General features: G+C 36.2%; 1 protein-coding gene across 5 annotated transcripts in view; it reads left to right on the forward strand.

Annotated features, from left to right (window-relative positions):
• ARFIP1 (ADP-ribosylation factor interacting protein 1) overlaps positions 1-19,119 on the forward strand; it is a 40,316-nt gene extending 21,197 nt beyond the window's left edge. For 4 of the 5 annotated variants that reach the window (XM_010281461.1, XM_010281459.1, XM_010281460.1 and 1 more), the window contains 4 exons: positions 1,976-2,197; positions 5,653-5,810; positions 8,851-9,025; positions 17,524-17,728. In XM_010281461.1, the coding sequence (XP_010279763.1) occupies positions 1,976-2,197; positions 5,653-5,810; positions 8,851-9,025; positions 17,524-17,679 (711 nt within the window). In that variant the 3' untranslated portion in view covers positions 17,680-17,728. Of the gene's footprint in view, positions 1-1,975; positions 2,198-5,652; positions 5,811-8,850; positions 9,026-17,523 lie in introns of all 5 variants that reach the window. The other variant, XM_010281458.1, reaches the window with a different exon arrangement.
• Positions 19,120-19,413: the final 294 nt, after the last annotated feature.

Here is a 19,413-nt window from a genome sequence, read left to right on the forward strand (position 1 = left end):
CAATGCGTGTGTCTGTACTAGTCTGCCTAGAACTAGAGTAAATCAAAATAGATAGGTGCATCTTCTTTCTCAATTATTTTTATTCAGTCTCAGTGTTCAACTTGTATCTTTAGCTAGGTCTCAGTTTAACAAAATAAGGAGTGCAAGTCTTTCGAATTACTGCTTTTTCTCACTTGTCACTACAGGGTTCTTTAGGTGTTTTGCTGTAACTTCTGAAGCAAATACTCCTTGGTTGAAAATAATTCCTTCCTTTGTAATTTATTCTGGCTTCCAAAAACTTTGCCTTCCATGATTCAGATTTTTCTCTTGCATTTCCATAGGTGTGTGTTTGTCTTGGCTTTTTGGGAAAATAGCCAAAATTTGTGCATCAATTCCATAGTTCCTAGTGAAATGCTTACTTAGGTTCTGACCACAGTCATTGCTAAGCTGTATTTTGCAATTTCTGTTGCAGACTTTGGTAGTAAAGTTGTATTCTGTGTTGGTATGAGTTGTTATGCTCTCCCAAATTTCTGATTCTTGACAGACAAATGTCTCCTAGATTAGCTGTGCTCTTTCTTGTTAATTGGTTGAATCTAATGAAGTAGCCCAAATAGTCTGTATCTTCCAATCTAAAGCTTATGGGTTATGACCAACTCCTTCTGTTTGATAATTTTTGAGTCTTTCTTGTGTTTGTCTATTAAATTTAGAAAGGATGTAAAAGTTCTAGCAGGTTAAGTGTTTATCTCCTTTTGGACATAAGTAAAGACTGGATTAAGGTAAAGTCCTTGAATTTGGAAACCCTGGGAAATCCAGTGATATAATGTAGTTGGGGGATGTGATATAAAATGGGCTTGGGCATTATTTCACCTAACAAGATAGAAGCTTTGCATTTAGGTTATGTCCCTTCAGGGTACTTGTGGCCTTGACTACTAACTTAATTTCCTTATAATTCTGTTTCTAGCTGTAACTCTTCATATATGTAACTTGGTTATCCCTTCACCTCTTGGGACCACAGATTAACATCAAGTAACTTACTATAACAGTAAATAATTCCTGCTTTCCATAGAGAAATTGTATGGCTTTGCTACACATCTGCTTTGCAAATGGCTTTTGCTATGTCTCAGTCAAGGGAAATCCAAATGTACACCCTGGGAGGCTCACTGCCAAGTTGGGCTCAAATCCCTAGCAGAGAAGGTGTCACAGATAAAGTGGAATTGTGGTAGCAGCCTCGGCTGTCACAGACATTGGCTAGGTGAAAGTGTCTACAGCCTTGTAAAAGTGTGTTTTCTGCTCACTGTGTTAATGAACTGCAAATCTGTTAAGAATTTAACTTGTGACAGAAAAGAAATAGTAAGTCTTTCTGGGATAATCAGCTCCGTTTTATAGATGTGTAAATAATGAGAAACGGATTTTAATAGTTTTACATATTTCTCAGTAGGAGTTTGTAGTTTCCCAGTCAGCTTTAAAAAACATGCTGAAAACCATCACCTCCTTACCACCCCCCCCCAACATCTCCAAATAAACCCCCAAAATAACATTTTTGGAAAACATAACATGAATGATCTGGAATTGGATGGTTGGTAGACAAAGCCCAAAAGACCACTAACTAGATATTTTTATGCAGAACTAGTAATACTCCCATTAACTGACTTTTAATGCAGTGGGCTAAATTGCTTCTTTTAACTTAATGAGATTCACCAAACCTAAAAAGAGATAAGAGTTCTTTTACTTGAGAAACAATTAGTTATGCTCTTGATTTGCTAACTTCAATATTCATCTTAGTAGGAGTTGAGACTTGTCCAACTGTTCTTGCTGAGTCCTGATAAACTTCTAAAGAGTGTGTTGTTTTTTTCAGTTTGTTGTGCAAACTTATATTGGGAGGGGTGATTGTGAAAGAATTGTGTGTAATTATATGTCCCTTGAAGCTGAAAATGGGTGTATGCTGTGTTGTCTTGAATATACTTGATTCTTTACAATTTAAATTTTTTTTCCCCAGTGTACACGTCAGATCATCTCTGAAAAATTGGGTCGTGGCTCAAGAACAGTAGATCTGGAACTAGAAGCTCAGATAGATATATTGAGAGATAACAAAAAAAAATACGAAAATATCTTGAAACTGGCACAGACGCTGTCCACACAACTCTTCCAGATGGTACATACCCAAAGGCAACTTGGAGATGCATTTGCTGACCTGAGTTTGAAATCATTGGAACTTCATGTAAGACTTTTGTAGTGTTAAAAAACAAAATGGCAGAGATGAAGATAAGCCTAATTGACTTGTGCAGAGTATATAGTAGTTAGTGGCTATTTTTCTAAACATTGTAGTTAACAATATATTACATGCTCTTTGTGTTAAAAGCTTATGTAATTCACTTAAAACTATAGGAAATTACTGAGATGACTGTAGTTCTTTATAGTCTCTTAAATGTTTGCCTTTAGTTAATGGTTGGGCTCAAGAACTGACAACTTTCCTCTGTATAGAAAATGCATTTTACTGTTCATTTTGCTTCTAATGAAATGTCATCAAAGTGTTCCAGAATGTTACATCATTTCAATTACAGGATGTCTTTGGGGAATATGCCTGGGAGTAAGTAGAATAGGGCACATTACTTCAGTTGTGTACATTGAATGTAAGTAAATTATTTTTCTGTAGAAGATTCAAGCGTTGAGACTTCATCTCAAAGTCATTTTTTAATCAGATTTTTGCTACTAATAGGACTAATCTTATTCTTACGTTGTTTGGAGTTTCTGAGCGAGAGGCAATCTTCAGCTATCAATTTGGGTTGTTATGATTCCTTGGTTTCGAAGTTTATGCAATGCTGGCACTTTTTGTTGCTGATAATAAAACTGTCTGCTGTAAACGAGAGAGAAGGTAGATGTGGTGAACAAAACATAGTAGCTGGATTGCCTCTGCATTGATTGTCCTGTACTTCCGAAGTTAAATCAGTTTGATAGTGCTGCTGATCCTTTGGAAAATCAATGTTAAGGGGCTTAATGAGTCCCTAAAACATAGCTGCTAGAACAGCACATATTACATTTGTGATTATTAAACTTAAAACCTCTGTCTATTTTTCCCTTTTCATGATTGTCTATCCCCATTGAGTTTTAAGGGAGGAGGTGGAGTTCATGCTTGCAGAGAGGAACCTTAACTGATAGCTGAAAAATTTTAGACTCCTGCACTGGAGTAGAGGAATTTTTAATATTACAGCCTGACAGATGAAGTCTGTGAAAGTAGCTGCTAGAAGTGCTCTAAGAAGTTAAATAATGTGCTAAAATAAGAAGTTTTTAATCATCAGTTTACTCTCAACACCAATACGGGTGTGTGGTTTGTGTCAGAACTTAGTGATTGTTATGAAGGGTGTGCTGAAGCTGGATGTTTCTTCTGAAACTTGGATTAAATCTGGCATCATGCTCTGTTTAATGATTGTAATTTTTTTTCCCCCATGAGTAGCATGTAACTTCTAATGGGAATACTGTTCTTCCAGGCTCTTTTAGCATCTTATGCTGGTCTTGGAATTTGTTTCAGTCATTCATCTCTTGTGTAGATTATTGAATGGGGCTGTTGATGCAAATCAAATAAAAGTTTCTGCTGCTATAATAAAAGTTATCTAGCCTTTGCCTCTTGGAGACTTGCCTGATGTTTGTCTCTTTCCTCTTTGTGTTTCCCCATTGTTTAATCTGTACTGTATTACCATCTGTAGCCTGGCCTCCTCTTCTTGGATGTTTGGGATAGTATTGTTGCCTCTAAAATTTGTGCAAGACTAAAAGTCACATTTCTGAACAGTTAGTCTTTAATGTTTAATGTGATAACAGTATCTAAGTTAAAAAAAAAACCACAAACAAAACCAAAACCAACACCACTTCTTAAGGTAATATTTCTTATTTTATACATGTTAACAAAATGAGATCTTAATGTAGTATCTGCAGAGGTATTACTTAATGTGAATGCTTTGTCTCTCTTTTGGATACAAAGATAACTCCTGGTTCCAGGCTCATGTGCCTCTAATTATATAGACAGATGAATTCCAGTTTTAATTGAACTGTGCGTGGAGTATGAACTGAGTGTAAACTCTTGGTACAGGAAGGATTTCCTGTCTTTTTCATAAATCCACAGAGGTCATGGACGAAACTCAAAAGTTTTTATGTGAAACTGTACAAACCAGTGGAAGAACTGTTTTGGTGGCCAGCATGTTTCTTAGCACTGCAGGCCACTGCAGTCCCATCCTTCTTACCTCCCCTTCTTTCAGCTGGTAGTGTTGCTCATTTGGGTCTGTGATGATCTTGGTCAGAGGACCAGCTGGAAAGCTAATTGCAATCTTGCCTGCAGGAGGGAAAAGAGATGGGACTAAACACTGCTGGGAAGGGCAGTCCATTTGCTGTTGTCTCTGCTTGTATGCTCCTACTTCTTACCTGTGCTAGTGTTACTGTGTAGCCAGCAATGTTAGAGCAAAACCAGCTGAAAAAGACTTTGTTATTTCAGCAAGACCTGTAGTGATTTGGCTGTCTGCTTTTGCCACACAAGGAGTTGTGCAAAGCGCAGGCGACAGATCTTTAATGGTGTTTAGAGGGCTTAGCTCATGAAAACTGCCTTAAGTTCTCTTCTTTTTTTTCTTCTCCCTCAGATTGCTCAGGTCCACTGCACCTCCTTTTCTAGAGGCTTCTTCCCTTACCATTGCCCACTACCCTTACCCTCATGAAGTCATTAATGTTACTGTGAAATATCATTTGGCTTTGGTGTTCGTGTTCTAGACAGATGAAAAGAAATTGGGAGAATACAGCACATCTGAGTCAGTTGTTGGCAGTGTGCAAGCCTAAAACAAAGTTCCAAATATGAATCTAGTGTGTTTTACAGCCATTACAACCAGAGATTGTACTCTTTTGTGAGAACTCCCATCTGCAGAATATGAAGATGCCATATGGATGACATAAATACAATAATTGGACTTGTTTGGCATCCATGCATTAGGAAAATCTTTGCAGCCTTGGTCAGGGCTTACACTGCTGTTAGCAAAGACATGAACAAATATATATCCAATGTGACCAAAAAGCCTTGGAAATAATTTTGCCCTTGTCCCTTTAAAATTTATGGATGGGCTACATTATCATTTTTATTTGCTATCCGTTATAATGTTCTGCTCTTCAATTATTTACAGCCTATTAAACTGTGATAGATGTTGGGGGTTTTTCACAGCACTTTTCTCCAGAGTCGAAGAATAAAACTTCATAACTAATTAACTCTATGTGCCCTTGTGAATTTAGTTATATTATTGTATTTAATGTAGTGGTGTCTCTGATGGTATTAAAGCATTACCTAGACAACCACATGAGAGATGCTGGATTAAAACCCTGCTGAATGACAATGTAATTTTTTAAATGTTACTTTTAAGTAACATTCAAGACTTCAGAGTGCAGAAAAATCACATTATAAAGTAGGATTTAACATCATGCATGGTAACAAAATTATAAACCATGTTTTACTGATGTTAGAGAGGTTTCATAAAAACTGTGAACTGAATGTTGTATAGAAATCATATCTGCTTAATCATAACCATACCAAAACAGCAATGATAGAACTTCCACATCTGTGTGTTTGTATTTTTTTTATACAGTTGCTGATGAATGTTATGATTTTAAATGATCTACAGTTTTGTTTTCTCTGCTTTTTGTTTATAGGAGGAGTTTGGCTACAATGCAGATACGCAGAAACTTCTAGCTAAAAATGGAGAAACGCTTCTTGGGGCTATTAACTTTTTTATTGCCAGTGTGAATACACTGGTGAATAAAACAATTGAGGATACACTATTGACTGTGAAACAGTATGAAAGTGCCAGGTAGTTATTCTATGTCTAGCTATTTTCATTACAAACTAATTTTCAGGAAATGGACTTTGTATCAGTTTAGTCCTTGTCTTTGAGTGACTAACCTGTCAGATAAAAACCTTGTAAGTGTAAGACATCTCTCATATAATTAGGATTTACAGTTAACTACCTCATTGCACATATCTTCAAATGTTTTATGAATACTTTGTTGTTAATTTTACTTGTTAGCTCTATATCTAAGAGTAATTATGTCTCTTCTGCCTGCTAGATTAAGGTGGCTTTCTAAGCAGTGTGACAATGCAAGATTAACCCTTTTATTTAGCTACTTTGTAATAGGTGAAATAATTTATTTGAAAAACATTGAATCTTGTGCTTCTCTTGATGCACAATATGTGCGATTCACACTTCAATTTTTATGCAGAAGTTGCAGACTTGCTTGGAAAATAAATAAGAAATTTTGTAGTGAGTGAATAATATCTAGCAGTAGCTAATGGGTTTCCTGCCCTGGAGAAGGTCACTTTCAGATATGGCATAGTACTCTAAAGCCAGGTTCCCTTCCTCTGCCAGGGTTTGGACTTGTGATTCTTTCTGATGCTTGTTCGATTCTGAACTTCTTTTACTTAATAGGATAAAGCATGTTTCTTTTAATTTTCGAAAGGATGCAGTTTATGCATATTAATTTTTATTATTTTTTTATTTGGTCAAAAATTGCAAACTGCTTGAGTTTTTAAGTTCCTTCCCCCTTTTTTTTATTCTTCTAATGCTTTATTTATAAGCAAAATAGTTATTATTTTGATATTTAGGTAAACCTTCAAAAGGCATGAAAAACAGAATTAATCTGAATATAAAGTATGGTTTTATTTCTTACATTACATTTTTACATTAATAAATTTACATTTTACATTGAAAAACTAGTTCATACAGTTTCCAGGTATCACCTTGAAAATTTATACAAAATACATCTGCTGAGATTGTTCCTACCAGTCATTTTCAATATATGTCTCTTCCGTCCTGAAATACCTTCCTTATTTTCCCTTCCTGTTCATTAAAGACATCAAGTATTTTGCCACTTTAATAAGGCAAATAAATTACAAAGGTTTTTCACTTACATAGCCAGTCTATGATTTTGCAGTGTGAAAATAGGGCACATTTATTTCTGTGCCGCTTCTTCCCTGTCCCCAGTTGTACTTCAGCATTCATCTTTTCCTGTCTTCTATCAACGCTGAATTGGTTTGTTTCCTTCTTGGAATTAAGTCACAAATTATTTAAATAAAGCCTAAATTGAAGTGGCAATGAGAATCAGGAAGAGCTCTGTGAATATTATAATTCCTTTTACTTCTGAAAATGTTACATTTTATTTGGGGGCAGTTATACCACTAACTGAGAAGTTGTGTTTATAACCAGTTTTAAATCCTGACTTTTTTCCTCTCCAGTTTTAGAAACGCCTGTTTGAGGCGGTATATTTGAAAAGCCAGAAATAGGTTGGTTTGTTCCATTAAAATTGGCATCTATCACATGTTGATATGCTAGGTTCCATTATTTGAAAACTACAAAGAGGTGTGGAAGGAAGAGTGAGGCTTTGGGTAGGGCTGCCCATGACCCTGGAGTGATTTCTGGCTATTGTCTGTTGCTTTGCCTGGTCAAGTGCTAGATGGCTGTGAACAAAGGAGCATATCTTGCGTAAGGGGAGGAGGAAAAACGTTACAGGTTATTACCACACTTGTCTCACCCACTTGCAATAATGCTTTTAAATATAAGAATCCTTTATCTGGCAAGGATCCAGTGTTCTGGTAGACTTATATGTAACCCTGGAAAGCAGAAGATTAATTTAGTGATACAATCTTTAAACTACTAACACTCCATAGGTGCTTTTCCCACTTATAAATGCTATGTGTTGATGAATAGAAAGCTTAAAATAAATTTTCTTGGTTAAAAAAAAACACCAAAAACTTGATGTTTTTGAAGACAAAACTGAATGCTCAAACTTACTTCTGTATTAAAAAATACTTTTAAGACATCTTGATTTGTTCCATTAAAACAAGAAAGAAGGTGTGACTGGTTCATCGCTATTCATGTAATAAAATGATACAGTCTAATATGGAAGGATATCAAGGAGGTTTATAACTTCTTTTAATAAATAGTGGTATATGAATACTCGCTGGTTGATTTAAAATGTTGTCAGGTGTCTGCAGGCAAGAGCCTATAGTGTAACATTCTATTTTTGCTAGCAGTATCCAGGAGAGATAGTTTGGAGAGAAGAAGAGTAAATTAGAAAATACTTTTCATCTGTCTTATCTAGAAGTGGGATATAGATCTTTGATGTAGAGTTAGCTTAAATACTTGCCCAGCTGTTGGCCTTAACCTCCTGTCTTCCCTTATCAATTTCAGTGGTGGCATTGATCTAGAGAGTCTGACTTCTCTAGAGAAGATAGATAGGCCCTCAGCAGAGTATAAATAATACATCACCTTTTTGCAGCCTGTTTATCTACAGGGCATATGAGTTCTTGCAAAACCATTTGTGGGAAAAGTATACAACTGTTCCAGTTAATGCATACAGAGAAGCCTAGAGCATGCTGAAAAAGCCTTGGGGCAGAGTTTGGTAGAAGTGAAATGTTGCTCAAACATCTGCTTAAAGAGGATGTCCTGCTCTTGATGCTTCTCTTGCTCTTGGCACAAACTCTTCACCGAACCGATTCTACAGCAGAATAACAACCTGAAAAAAAAATTTACTAGGTTTATCTGGGTTAATAATCTGAGGTGTCCTAGGAAAGGCTCTGACCACTGAAGGCAGCATAAAACAGGGGGTTGGGAGCATGTGGCTGAGACAGGAACAGAAGAGGGAGGGTCCTTGTTGAAGCAGCTTTATACAATGTACTTAAGAGTGTTTTTTCTTGATGAATAGGAGGACAGGGGAAAAAAACTCACTCGTGTTTTTTATTTTTTCTGTACTTGACTGTTTTGTTCATCATGTATTGTACTTGGCCCCTGTATGTGAGGTCTGTTTTGAGACACTTTGCCTTTAGTTTTTTTTCCTCCTCCTCTTTCTTCTCAGGATTGAATACGATGCCTATCGAACAGACCTAGAAGAGCTGAATCTTGGCCCTCGTGATGCAAACACTCTGCCAAAGATTGAGCAATCACAACAACTGTTTCAAGTACATAAAGAGAAATATGACAAAATGCGTAATGATGTATCTATCAAATTGAAATTTTTGGAAGAAAATAAGGTAAGCTACAACTTCTGATGTTATGTTTAGGAGTTTTGTCCTGTAAGTTTCCGCTTTGCTAGAAATACTTCAGTTGTTAGATCTTAAAATATAGCTTAATTTAAAAGTAGAGCAAGCAAAGAAAATAAGCTGAATTTTCAGAGTTCTTGCTGTATCACTAGATGACAGACTTTTAGAGCAGGCAACCTTAAAAATCCCCGATCAAGCTGCTCCAGCTACAAATGGCAAACATGGCAGTAAGTTTCATGTTGATACGGGAAGTTTCAAGTTTGGAAAAGCATTACTTTTCCCATTTATCACATTAATGGTTAAATGGGTCATATAACTACTGATTTAAGATTCAAAGTAATATTTATGTTTGACAACACTGTCATGGAGGGATATGCAGAAAGAAAGTGAAAGAACAGTGAAGAGCCTCCTTCAAAATTAAGCTTTCTGTAATAATTTGAACTGAGAAATACAACTTTCTATAATTAATGCCCTTATAGTTTCTTAATTCTAAACAGGGCTCTTGAACTCTTGGTTTGAAGGGTTTTTTTCATATGTGTTTATTCCAAGCATACCATTTCGTCTATACCCTCTTAATGATGGGATTCTTGTCTCTTTTATTCTGTCTACCAGGCAAAAATAAAATTTCCATACACAACACACTTTTAAACTATGCTTTCCTTGATAAACAAGTCCTCCTAATTCGTTTCTAGTTTTATGTAAAAATTACGGTCTTTCAAGATCTGATTTTTGTTCATATTCATAGTAAATGAAATTATTATAATCATCTATGACTGTATTTCCTATATCTTCAGAGGGAGAAAAATATGATCAAAACTTACATAAAAGTTGGTAGTTTGTCAGTTTGTCAATGTCTAGCAGTTGATTAACATTTTCAGTATGTGTTAATCCATATATTTTGAAGATCTGAATCTAAATAACAGCTGCCTGTCAGAATACAGGAGTGGCTCCAAATGACAACAGTAGCAAACCATGTTCCTTGCATGGAAGGAGGAAACTTTAAGGGAAAACCACAGGGACAAGCTAAAGCAATTAAAACTTATTCTGAATTCTTGAATACATTATCGCATACGCAGTTGCGTTAGCTACTTAGAATAAAGGTGGAAGACAAGGAAGAAACATGAACTGTCAACAGATGAGAAGAAAAAAGAAGTGGAGGAAATCAAAAAACCTTTTGGTTTGCAAAACGATATATGCTAAAAATGTAGCTCCTGAGCACTGTTACTTCATACAGGCATTTGCATTAGGACCAGGGGTCTGGAATCACATGGCCATTTAGCATGTTGAGTTGAAGAACCAGATCATCAGATGATTAAAAACTGGTATTGCCCGAACTTTCATTTGTTCTTGCTGAACTTGTAGCCCATTAACTTTCAAATGGAAAAAAATCCATATTGAAATTAATTTTCTTTAACAAGCTGAAGTCTAATCTAAATGCTGATACTTAAAACTCAGTTCTTATGAGCATTTTCTAATTTAAAACTATGCTAGGTTGAAAATGGGTATACTGAAGGTGTCTCTCTTTTGTTTGTTCCCTCCCCTCTTTGTTTTCATCTTTTAGTAAGTTGTTTGCTACTAATATAATGTACTTCTGTTGAAATTGTTTGATCATTCCAGCTCATACATGTACAGGAATTCTGATGCTTAAATTCAAATTGCTTGAAGATAGCACTTACCCTGTTTCCTTTTTGTTTGCATTAAGTATATATACATTATTAAGTATATATGCATTAATATAGCAGACTGATCAATTCATGTTTATAGAGATAGGAGAACTTCAGAGTGAAAGCATTTTATTTCCATCTTGTACAAGAATGTTTCTTTCTTAAAAAACTAAGATAATTTAGGGAACACTAATGAAATTGACAGTCTTGAATTAGATCAAGCATCCTGTTAGTAGTCACAGCCTACAAATTTTGTTTCTGAAAGAGATTGTTTTTTCCTTCCTGCCTTTTCTTTAGACTAATACAGAGGGGCCTTTCACATGGTTAAGCCTTTTTATCACTGGTTGACATTTCTGTTTTGGTACTAGAGATGTCAAAATATTTACTAAAAAGTTGTATGTAATTTTGTTCCCAAGTAAGCCATAGAAAGGACTTTCTTTACAGTCAAATATTGGCTTAAATATAATTATCTACTGAGAGCTTTACTGAGGTAAGATTTACTTTGGTGTTTTCTATTTATTGTTTAGGATTCTCCATAGTAAACAATATGTAGTCTTAATCCTAATACAAAATTTTAATTTCAGGAGCACACTTTTCCCAGCTTGCATCTGTCTCTCATAGTATTTGTACTTCTGTTGCCCAGAATGCTTCCTGGGGTGTAGTGGGAGGCAGTGGTTACCTGAGAGATGATGTTCTTGCCAATCTGACATCTTTATTCCTTTTTCTGGTGCCAGACACTTTGTTATTAATGTCAAGGGAGGGGAGCTCCTGTTAGACCTCATACTTGTCCTGCAACTGGTATTAAGAAATTGGAGTGCACAATTCCAGAGAACTATATAACCATTCTAAACATTACTTTTCATTTTTAGCTGTGGGCAAAGTGTATATGACTGCTCCTAAATCAATTACTTTTTATAAAGGATTATTAACTCAAATATAGGATCAGTAAGTATAGGAACTAGATTTTAATTTCAGTTACATTTAATAATCTCAGATGTTCTACTTCTTCCAAAGGTATATGATAGCAATTACTATGATCCATCATAATTTAAAGATCTATAAATACAGCATGTGCCTAACCTGAAGGAGAAGAAAGAAAGGAGGAAGAGCACAATGGGTACAGCTGTATGGGTGTGTCTGTGACACAGCTGCTTCAGATGTGAGAGTAGTGCACTGCTTAGGAGATGGCTTAAACTGAAGACCATATATGATGTTGAACTCGCAAGTGGAAAGGCCATTTTGATATTGTTAAGCTGTTACAGTAGTCCTAGGGAGGGAATTATACTGGTTATACTGATACTACATTCTTAGCATCAGGAGCTTGCCATTTTGTGTGTCTGTCCCCAGGACCATGCTGGTGCCTATTTAATAGAATGGGAGATCAAAATGAAGGAATATCAGGTGGACAAAATACTGGTTTTACTCAGTCTCTCACAAAGGGCCTTTTTATAGCCAGTTTTAGAAAGCCTGTGTTGTTGCAGGCTTATTGCATACAAGGCAAATGAGGGTTAGTATTTGAGCAGCTGTATCAAGGCATGGCCTTGCCAGATTCATGTTACAGTATACTAGAACATGCAAATCTCTAATTGTCAACTTTATTAATATATATTGTCATGGTGCTGAATCCAGATGTGAATTAATAGTTGTTCTGAGTCTTAATTAGAGAAGCTTTTTTAAATAAGATGATGGTATGGTAGCCATATAACTTTTCTGTTGTAGGTTGTAAACCTTTGGGCTTAGTCTTACATATATTGATACAAGATGTAGCACAGTGTAGTCTCAAGCTTAGTTGTTAGTATCACTTCTGTGTTGAAAACAGAATTGTGTAATGAAACCTTGACATAGTGAGGCAATTAAGCAATTTAGGGTTTAATTTTAGATTAGATAAATCAGTTCATTATTATCTCCCGATAAATGTTTTTACAGTCTGACCAATATTAAACATTTAAAATAAATCATAATTTTTGCCTGACAGATTAATGTCAAAACAGAATCCTAGACATTCTTTTGTAAATGTATCTCCACTGGGTACACTCAGTTATGTTCCCACTCAAAAGTTTTGTCCCATATTTGGTTAAGCATGACATATGAGGAGAGCAGGGAAAACTGGGTGGTGATTCAAGCTGCCACTGCAAAGGAACTATAAAGCCAGTTTAACTGGCTGGTGGGCTCTGGTTGGTCTGTGTTGCTGCAAATGTCTCCAAACAGCCATAATCTATATGGCCCTACAGTTAGGGGGGAAAAAAGGCATTGCATGGTTGCAAGTCTCTCTGTGCCTGTTCACCTGGGTTCATGTGTTAATATTTCAATTAAAAGCCCTCGAAGGTTCAGAGAACTGAATTATAGTAAAGCTGGGATTGCAAGTTTCTGTCTGTAAAACCAAGATATGCAAGATTTCTATTCACTTTCATTATAGCATTTGATCTTGAAGGTAGAAGTAATGATTTTATTTTGCGTGCTGCAAAGTTGTATTGGTGCTAACCCCAGCTGGCAGAGGTCTGTACAAGTTTGTGGCATTGGGTAATGAATATAAGAACAGCTGCAGTCAAAATCTGTAGCTTACAAATAGTTTTTTTTTTTTAATAAGGATGGGTGTCCTTTTGTTTCCTTAAAGATTTCTGCCACTCAGAAGTTTTTGAAAAGGCGTTGTCTTTTTTGCTGCGAAGTTGTATTGATGCTAACCCCAGCTGGCAGAGGTCTGTACAAGTTTGTGGCATTGGGTAATGAATATAAGAACAGCTGCAGTCAAAATCTGTAGCTTACAAATAGTTTTTTTTTTTTAATAAGGATGGGTGTCCTTTTGTTTCCTTAAAGATTTCTGCCACTCAGAAGTTTTTGAAAAGGCGTTGTCTTTTTGAGACAGGAAAAACTTATTCATGTATGCACTTGAGAAATGTCAAATCTTTCTGTGTAAAGGAAGAAACTGAATGCACTTCTGTGAGTTGTACTTCAGGAGTTTGTTTAAATGCTTGCTTCTACAAATGAAAGCAATATGCAATCTAATGGAAACCTGGATGATGTAACTGTTTAGACCAAATAACTTCAAATAAAGATAGCTAGGAAAGGATTATGATAGTTGTGAGGAGGTACAAACTGACAGATAGATTAGAATGGGGGTAGTCTTTTTGGCCATTAAGATGGCTGAAACAGTCTGAGGATGTAAAGAAATCTGTACTTACTAGGCCATGGAAAATAGGGTTTTCAGAAGGAGGTGTAGGGGGAAGGGGACAATATTTAGAAAGAAATTAAACATTAAGAGCATCCAGAGAAAATGTGAAAACTCAAGTCCAACCTACAGTATCTTCTGTATATGGTACTTAAGTCTTCCGTTCAGGGCATGCCCATTTCTCATACTTATCCACGAAGTTCAGTTTTGTTTTGATATTTAAGTTTGCCAAGTCTATTATGGAGTGCTTACTCTGCTCATAATTAGGAACAAATAGATGTATGTAGTTAATTAACAAGGAACAATGATTTTAAATGATGTTCAACTGTAAAACATGATGGCTTTTTGACAGGTGTGCTAGTCATACACTAGAACCTGTATTTTAGCAGCATACCATTAACATTCTTTGATTGCAAGGCAAATCTTCAAATGCTCCTTTACTGAAATAGGCGCTACAACTTAGTGCTCAAGAGTTGGCCTTTAGTGCTGTAGTCCGACAGTCACTTCAAGGCTTTGCTGCAAAAAAACAAAAGCGGTCCCTTCATCTTCTATCTCCCTTCCCCCATGTTGCCTTCACTGTTGTGCTTACAAAAGTGTTTTTTCAGCTGTGCAGAGAATCAGATTGGGGAACTGATCCAGGTTAAAGCAACTATGTTGTTGTCTGGTTAGTTTTAATCTAGATCTGCTCCCTGATCCAACTGACTACATAGCTGCATGAATGTTTTGCCAACAGAGGGCTAAGGTGAAACATAGTGTGGAAGTAGGAATCAATGGCTGGATATGGGAATGGGCAAGGCTGGGAAACCTTTCTTTCATGGGAACACTGGTTAGGTTTGAACTTGGCTTTAAGTGAATACTTGTCGCCCAGTTCTTAGCTGTGGTTGCAGGTGTTTTTGCAGTGGACATCAGACAAGTTGAGATGTTACAGCTTTTTCTCTTAGCTGGCTGCTGCTTCATAGTAGAGCTCATAGCAGAGCTTCTTTGTATAGTGTCAGACAGTTTAAGTGATCTTTTTCTAGAAATTTAATCTTAGTTACCTGAATGAAGCTATGGATAAGAAGATCCTGCTGCCACTTTTGGGATTCAGTTAGCAATCAGCTTCTGAAAGAGGAGAGCAGAAGTTCTAACATCTTGAACCTCTGCAACCAGTTTGATCATGGTCACAAAATTTATACCACAGTGAGGTAGCTCTGGCTTGGGGATAGGACCTCATACAACGAGGTAGCTCTAGTAGTTCAAAAAAACCTCACCAAAATGAAAGATTTTTTTTCAGTCCGAATCATCTGCTCTACATGTCAATTCCTGCCTCTGTGTGTGTGTGTGCACGCAGGCATACTTAAGCCCAGGCCTGACTGAATTGATAAAATTATCAGAAGACTTCAGGGCAGTTCACAAAAGCTTTGTGTTAAAAGCTACCCTAACAAAGTACAAAATTTGGCCTCAAATTGATGAACTTGGGCTGGGAGAGTGTATTAACTACCCTTGTTTTATTTGAGTTCCCATAAACAGTATGAATAAAACTCTTGTAGCATTCTAATAATGTGCTAGAACTAGATTGGACTGTGTGAAACCTTGCACGTCAATGATGAAAGAATCTGCTCAAGAAAAAATGTACTTGCTAAATCTTTTGCTTTCTACTTTTAAAAGCAAACTCTTGATTTTTGTCGTGACATGTTCCACTTGTATGACTTAATATTTTTGGGATGAAAATACAGATTTTTGTAGATACAAAAAAAATGTGTATTTATATACTTCTATTACCACACAAACTGAACAAGGACATCTTTCATGATGAAAAGCTGAACTGTAAGTTTGTTGAACAAGTGTAGTTAGCTATATTCTACATCTCCAAAATACTAAAATGTCTGTACCTCACGAATTTGGAGTCTTCTGCTGTAAATTAAAAAAACATTGTCCCAAGATACAATGTGCACTGCAGAGTCCCTTCTAACCATACCCACCTCTCATGTTTCTTCTTGGAGAGCCTTTTGATGGAAGAACCTACCACTTTACACTGTTATTCAGGCAAAAAGCCTATTTCACATGCATTAAGTTTAAATTTGCCTGAATTATTAGCAGAGAACACAGGAATACCAGTTTTCAAATTGTTAGAGCAACTTAGAGCAAAATTTGGGTCACCAAAGAGATGTTACCACTTAAGTAGGATACTAAAGTCTGTACAGTCATCAGTTTATGGGCAAAACTTAGTGAAATGAGACTATTCAGTAAAAAAATAAATTGTATTACTCAGAGAAGAAATTTTAACTTCTAGTGCTGAAACTTTTGTATATACTTGTGCACATGCATACATGCTCAGCCCTTTTTTCTCTAAGTGTTTGATTTTAAAAGTATGTTGTTGCATTTCTGTGTAATAGTGTAAGTGTTACTCTTCTAGTGTAATAGCATGTCTAATACGTGGGGGTTTCTTTTTAAATTGAGATCTTTTTCTTAAATTAAGGCAATAAAGTATCTCTGTCTTGAGTTGCATGCATTTCAGAAAAGCACGTTAACTAAATAACCTGTTAAAACAAGCATGGCCAACTGGTAGGCATAGGGCAAACCTGGCCCAAGGACAGTTTTGCTTCCTAGCATGGCAGGAATAGACTTTCCCTTGTGGATTGTGCTGACAGGCAGGGCAGTGATCCAGAATTTTAGTAGAGAAGGCTAAATCTGCTGCCTGCCACATCTTCCTTTTGGGGTCAGTCAGCCACCCTGTTCCTCTGTTCTCTTGGCTAAATGCTGTTGGGCACAGGGCCACCATCTTAAGGATTTGGGCTCTGACATAAGAGTAAGGTTGTGCTGGGCTGAGTATACGCGCGAGAACAAAAATGATAGGTTTTGGCTGCAGGAGAAACTGGACAGAACTTTTTCAGTGTACTACTGTTCATCATCCACAACTCCAGGTTGCCTGGTGTGCTAGGATGAAAATGTAACAGTTAATGTTGACTTCATCAGTGCTATAGCTTGTTGTCATAGACCAGACTGGAAGAGAAAAACCATGATGCCTTCCAGCTGCTCTTGTGTTCTTCTCCCCAAGTTTTGATTACTGCTATGACGTGTGTTTCACGACTACTTTGCACAAATGTTATAGTCAAGATACTGACCAAGTGCTGTAAATAATCCCGTGTTACAGGAGATGGGCAAGAAATATTGCTGGGAAAAGAAAATCAATTTCATTTGACTTAGGTATACATGAGCTGGAAAACAACAACTCGCTGCACGGGGGGCAAATGAATGAACTGTATACTTAGATAATGCATTTAGATATGCAAATTGATAATGTCATGTACTGTCTCAGGGAAGTCCATTTGGCCTGCAGGTTGGTATCTTAAACAAAGGTTTGGCATCTAATTTTGAGGAATCAAGTACTTGTAATCAAGTGTTTGATATTTGATAACATTATGCTGTTTAGTGAATTGCTTTTGGTCCATGCATACTGAGTTGGTATTGACTGTTGAGCATACTTTATGAAAACTCTAAATAGCTTTAATGTTAAAGAATTTTTAATTTGCATTTCGTACTTGTATTTTTAAACTTTTATTGAATAAACCTGTATGAAGTCTGAGCATCTCAGATACACCTGTTTTTTTTTATAAATGACCTGTGATGTTGTTAACATTTGCTGCCTCCTCTTAACCTCTTTCTATCCTTGCCTACAGGTTAAGGTATTGCACAATCAGCTTGTTCTGTTCCACAATGCCATTGCGGCATACTTTGCTGGGAATCAAAAGCAGCTTGAACAGACACTTAAACAGTTCCACATCAAATTGAAAACTCCTGGAGCAGATGCCCCATCCTGGCTTGAAGAACAGTAATCGGATCAGAGAAGAGGATCCAATGTTAACCTAAAATCTTTAAATCTGATAATAATTAAGGGTTGGGGTTGAAGGACTGTTGTAGTGATTCTTGCACAGACAGCTTTAATTTTTTTTTTCCCCTTTTATAATACTGTAAAACTGAATTTGGTGGGAAAGTGCGTGACTTTAAGGTAACCAAATGTAATTTCTGTCATTTCAAATATAGAGCGCTCGTTTTGTATGTGAAGGTTGGTTATTTCTGTAACTGGGACTGAGGGAGGGAGGGGAAAGAAAACTATTCTAGATTTGCACTGACAAATTATGTTTGTGATTTCTGGTCATTTTGGTGGCTAGTCAGAGTATTTCCAAATGAAGGTTTACATGATTTGTAGCAACATCTGGTATTTTATAGATGAACATAGAGAACATCTTTAGTAATTTTCATATGACTTTTAAAAAGGACAGAGTTTAAAATATTTTGCAGATTAATAATATACGGCCTATATGTGATATGTGCATATAAGGCAACAGTAGCAGGTGGTTCATTGACTAGTGGAATTGCAGCAAATGTCTTTTTAAAACATGTACCTTTCCATTATAGGTTCAAAAAAAAAAAAAAAAAGGAAAACACTAAAGCAAGAATCACTGTCAGTCTGAGGCTTCTAAGCACACATTTTTGCTTTGCACCAAGTGGTTTGCTGAGTGAGGCCAACCATGCAATGTACTAATTTCATTTAAAATTTTACTTTCTCTATGAATCAAATACCGTACTAGCCTTAAATCACGGGTATGTGCCTTTTTAAAAGATAGTATTTTCCACCAGTGTACATAGTCCAAGAACCCTTTCACATAATGGTTTGTCAATTCCCAACAAGGGGAAGGAGACTGTGTAAATGCTGTTTTGTTTTACACTTAGAGAAAGTTAATGCTTTAGTTAACCTTCATGGACAGGTATGATTTTTGAGAGAGGAAGTTGGGCCAGTATGGTTTTCCTATTTAATTGAAAAGCATACTTCAGTAATGGGAGTACCACAGAGGATACTTTTTTAATTTCTCTGTCAATCGTGTAGTCCTTAAATGTAAAATTTTATGTCAGTTTTATCATAGACATTTTAAATTCAATATATTGGAGTCCTCATTTGCACATGTTATGTTGCTTTGTGTTAAGTAAAATGAAATATTTCAAATATGTTATTTACAACGGTGTGGATTGTATGATTTATGTACTGTACGTTCAAATGCCTTTCAGCTGATGTTCTTAAAGTTTTCAATGCTTAACAAAACTGTAATGTAACTGTAAATCAAACTTTTTAATCATTCCTCATTAAATTCTTGGCCTGACAGAGCCGCCTTTACGTTTTTGTTCTGTCAGAATCTCTTGTAATAGTTCATTTATGTTCCCCAGAATGTATATCCTATGTGAATTTTGTATTCATATTAAAGGTGTTTGCAGTCAAACTTCCTTGACTCGTTATGGTTAAGAGTAGAACCCAGCTCCTGCAGTGGAAGCTTAGTCCTGTTTCTGAGTTGCCATCCCTGCCCAAGAACTTCTGGTAAAGCAATACTAGGTGGTAATACTGACACTGTTTTATTTCAGGATGATTTAATACTGTGCAAGTTCAATGTAAACTCATAGTGAAACAAATCTTTCAGTATATCTAATTCTTGACTTAAAGGAAATTTCATTACATTTACAACTTCTATGAAGACTTTGACTTCCACGGTCTCTGAATCTTGGCATGCGTATGGTTA

This window comes from Phaethon lepturus, unplaced genomic scaffold (genome assembly GCF_000687285.1).
Source record: "Phaethon lepturus isolate BGI_N335 unplaced genomic scaffold, ASM68728v1 scaffold11242, whole genome shotgun sequence".
NCBI lineage: Eukaryota > Metazoa > Chordata > Aves > Phaethontiformes > Phaethontidae > Phaethon > Phaethon lepturus.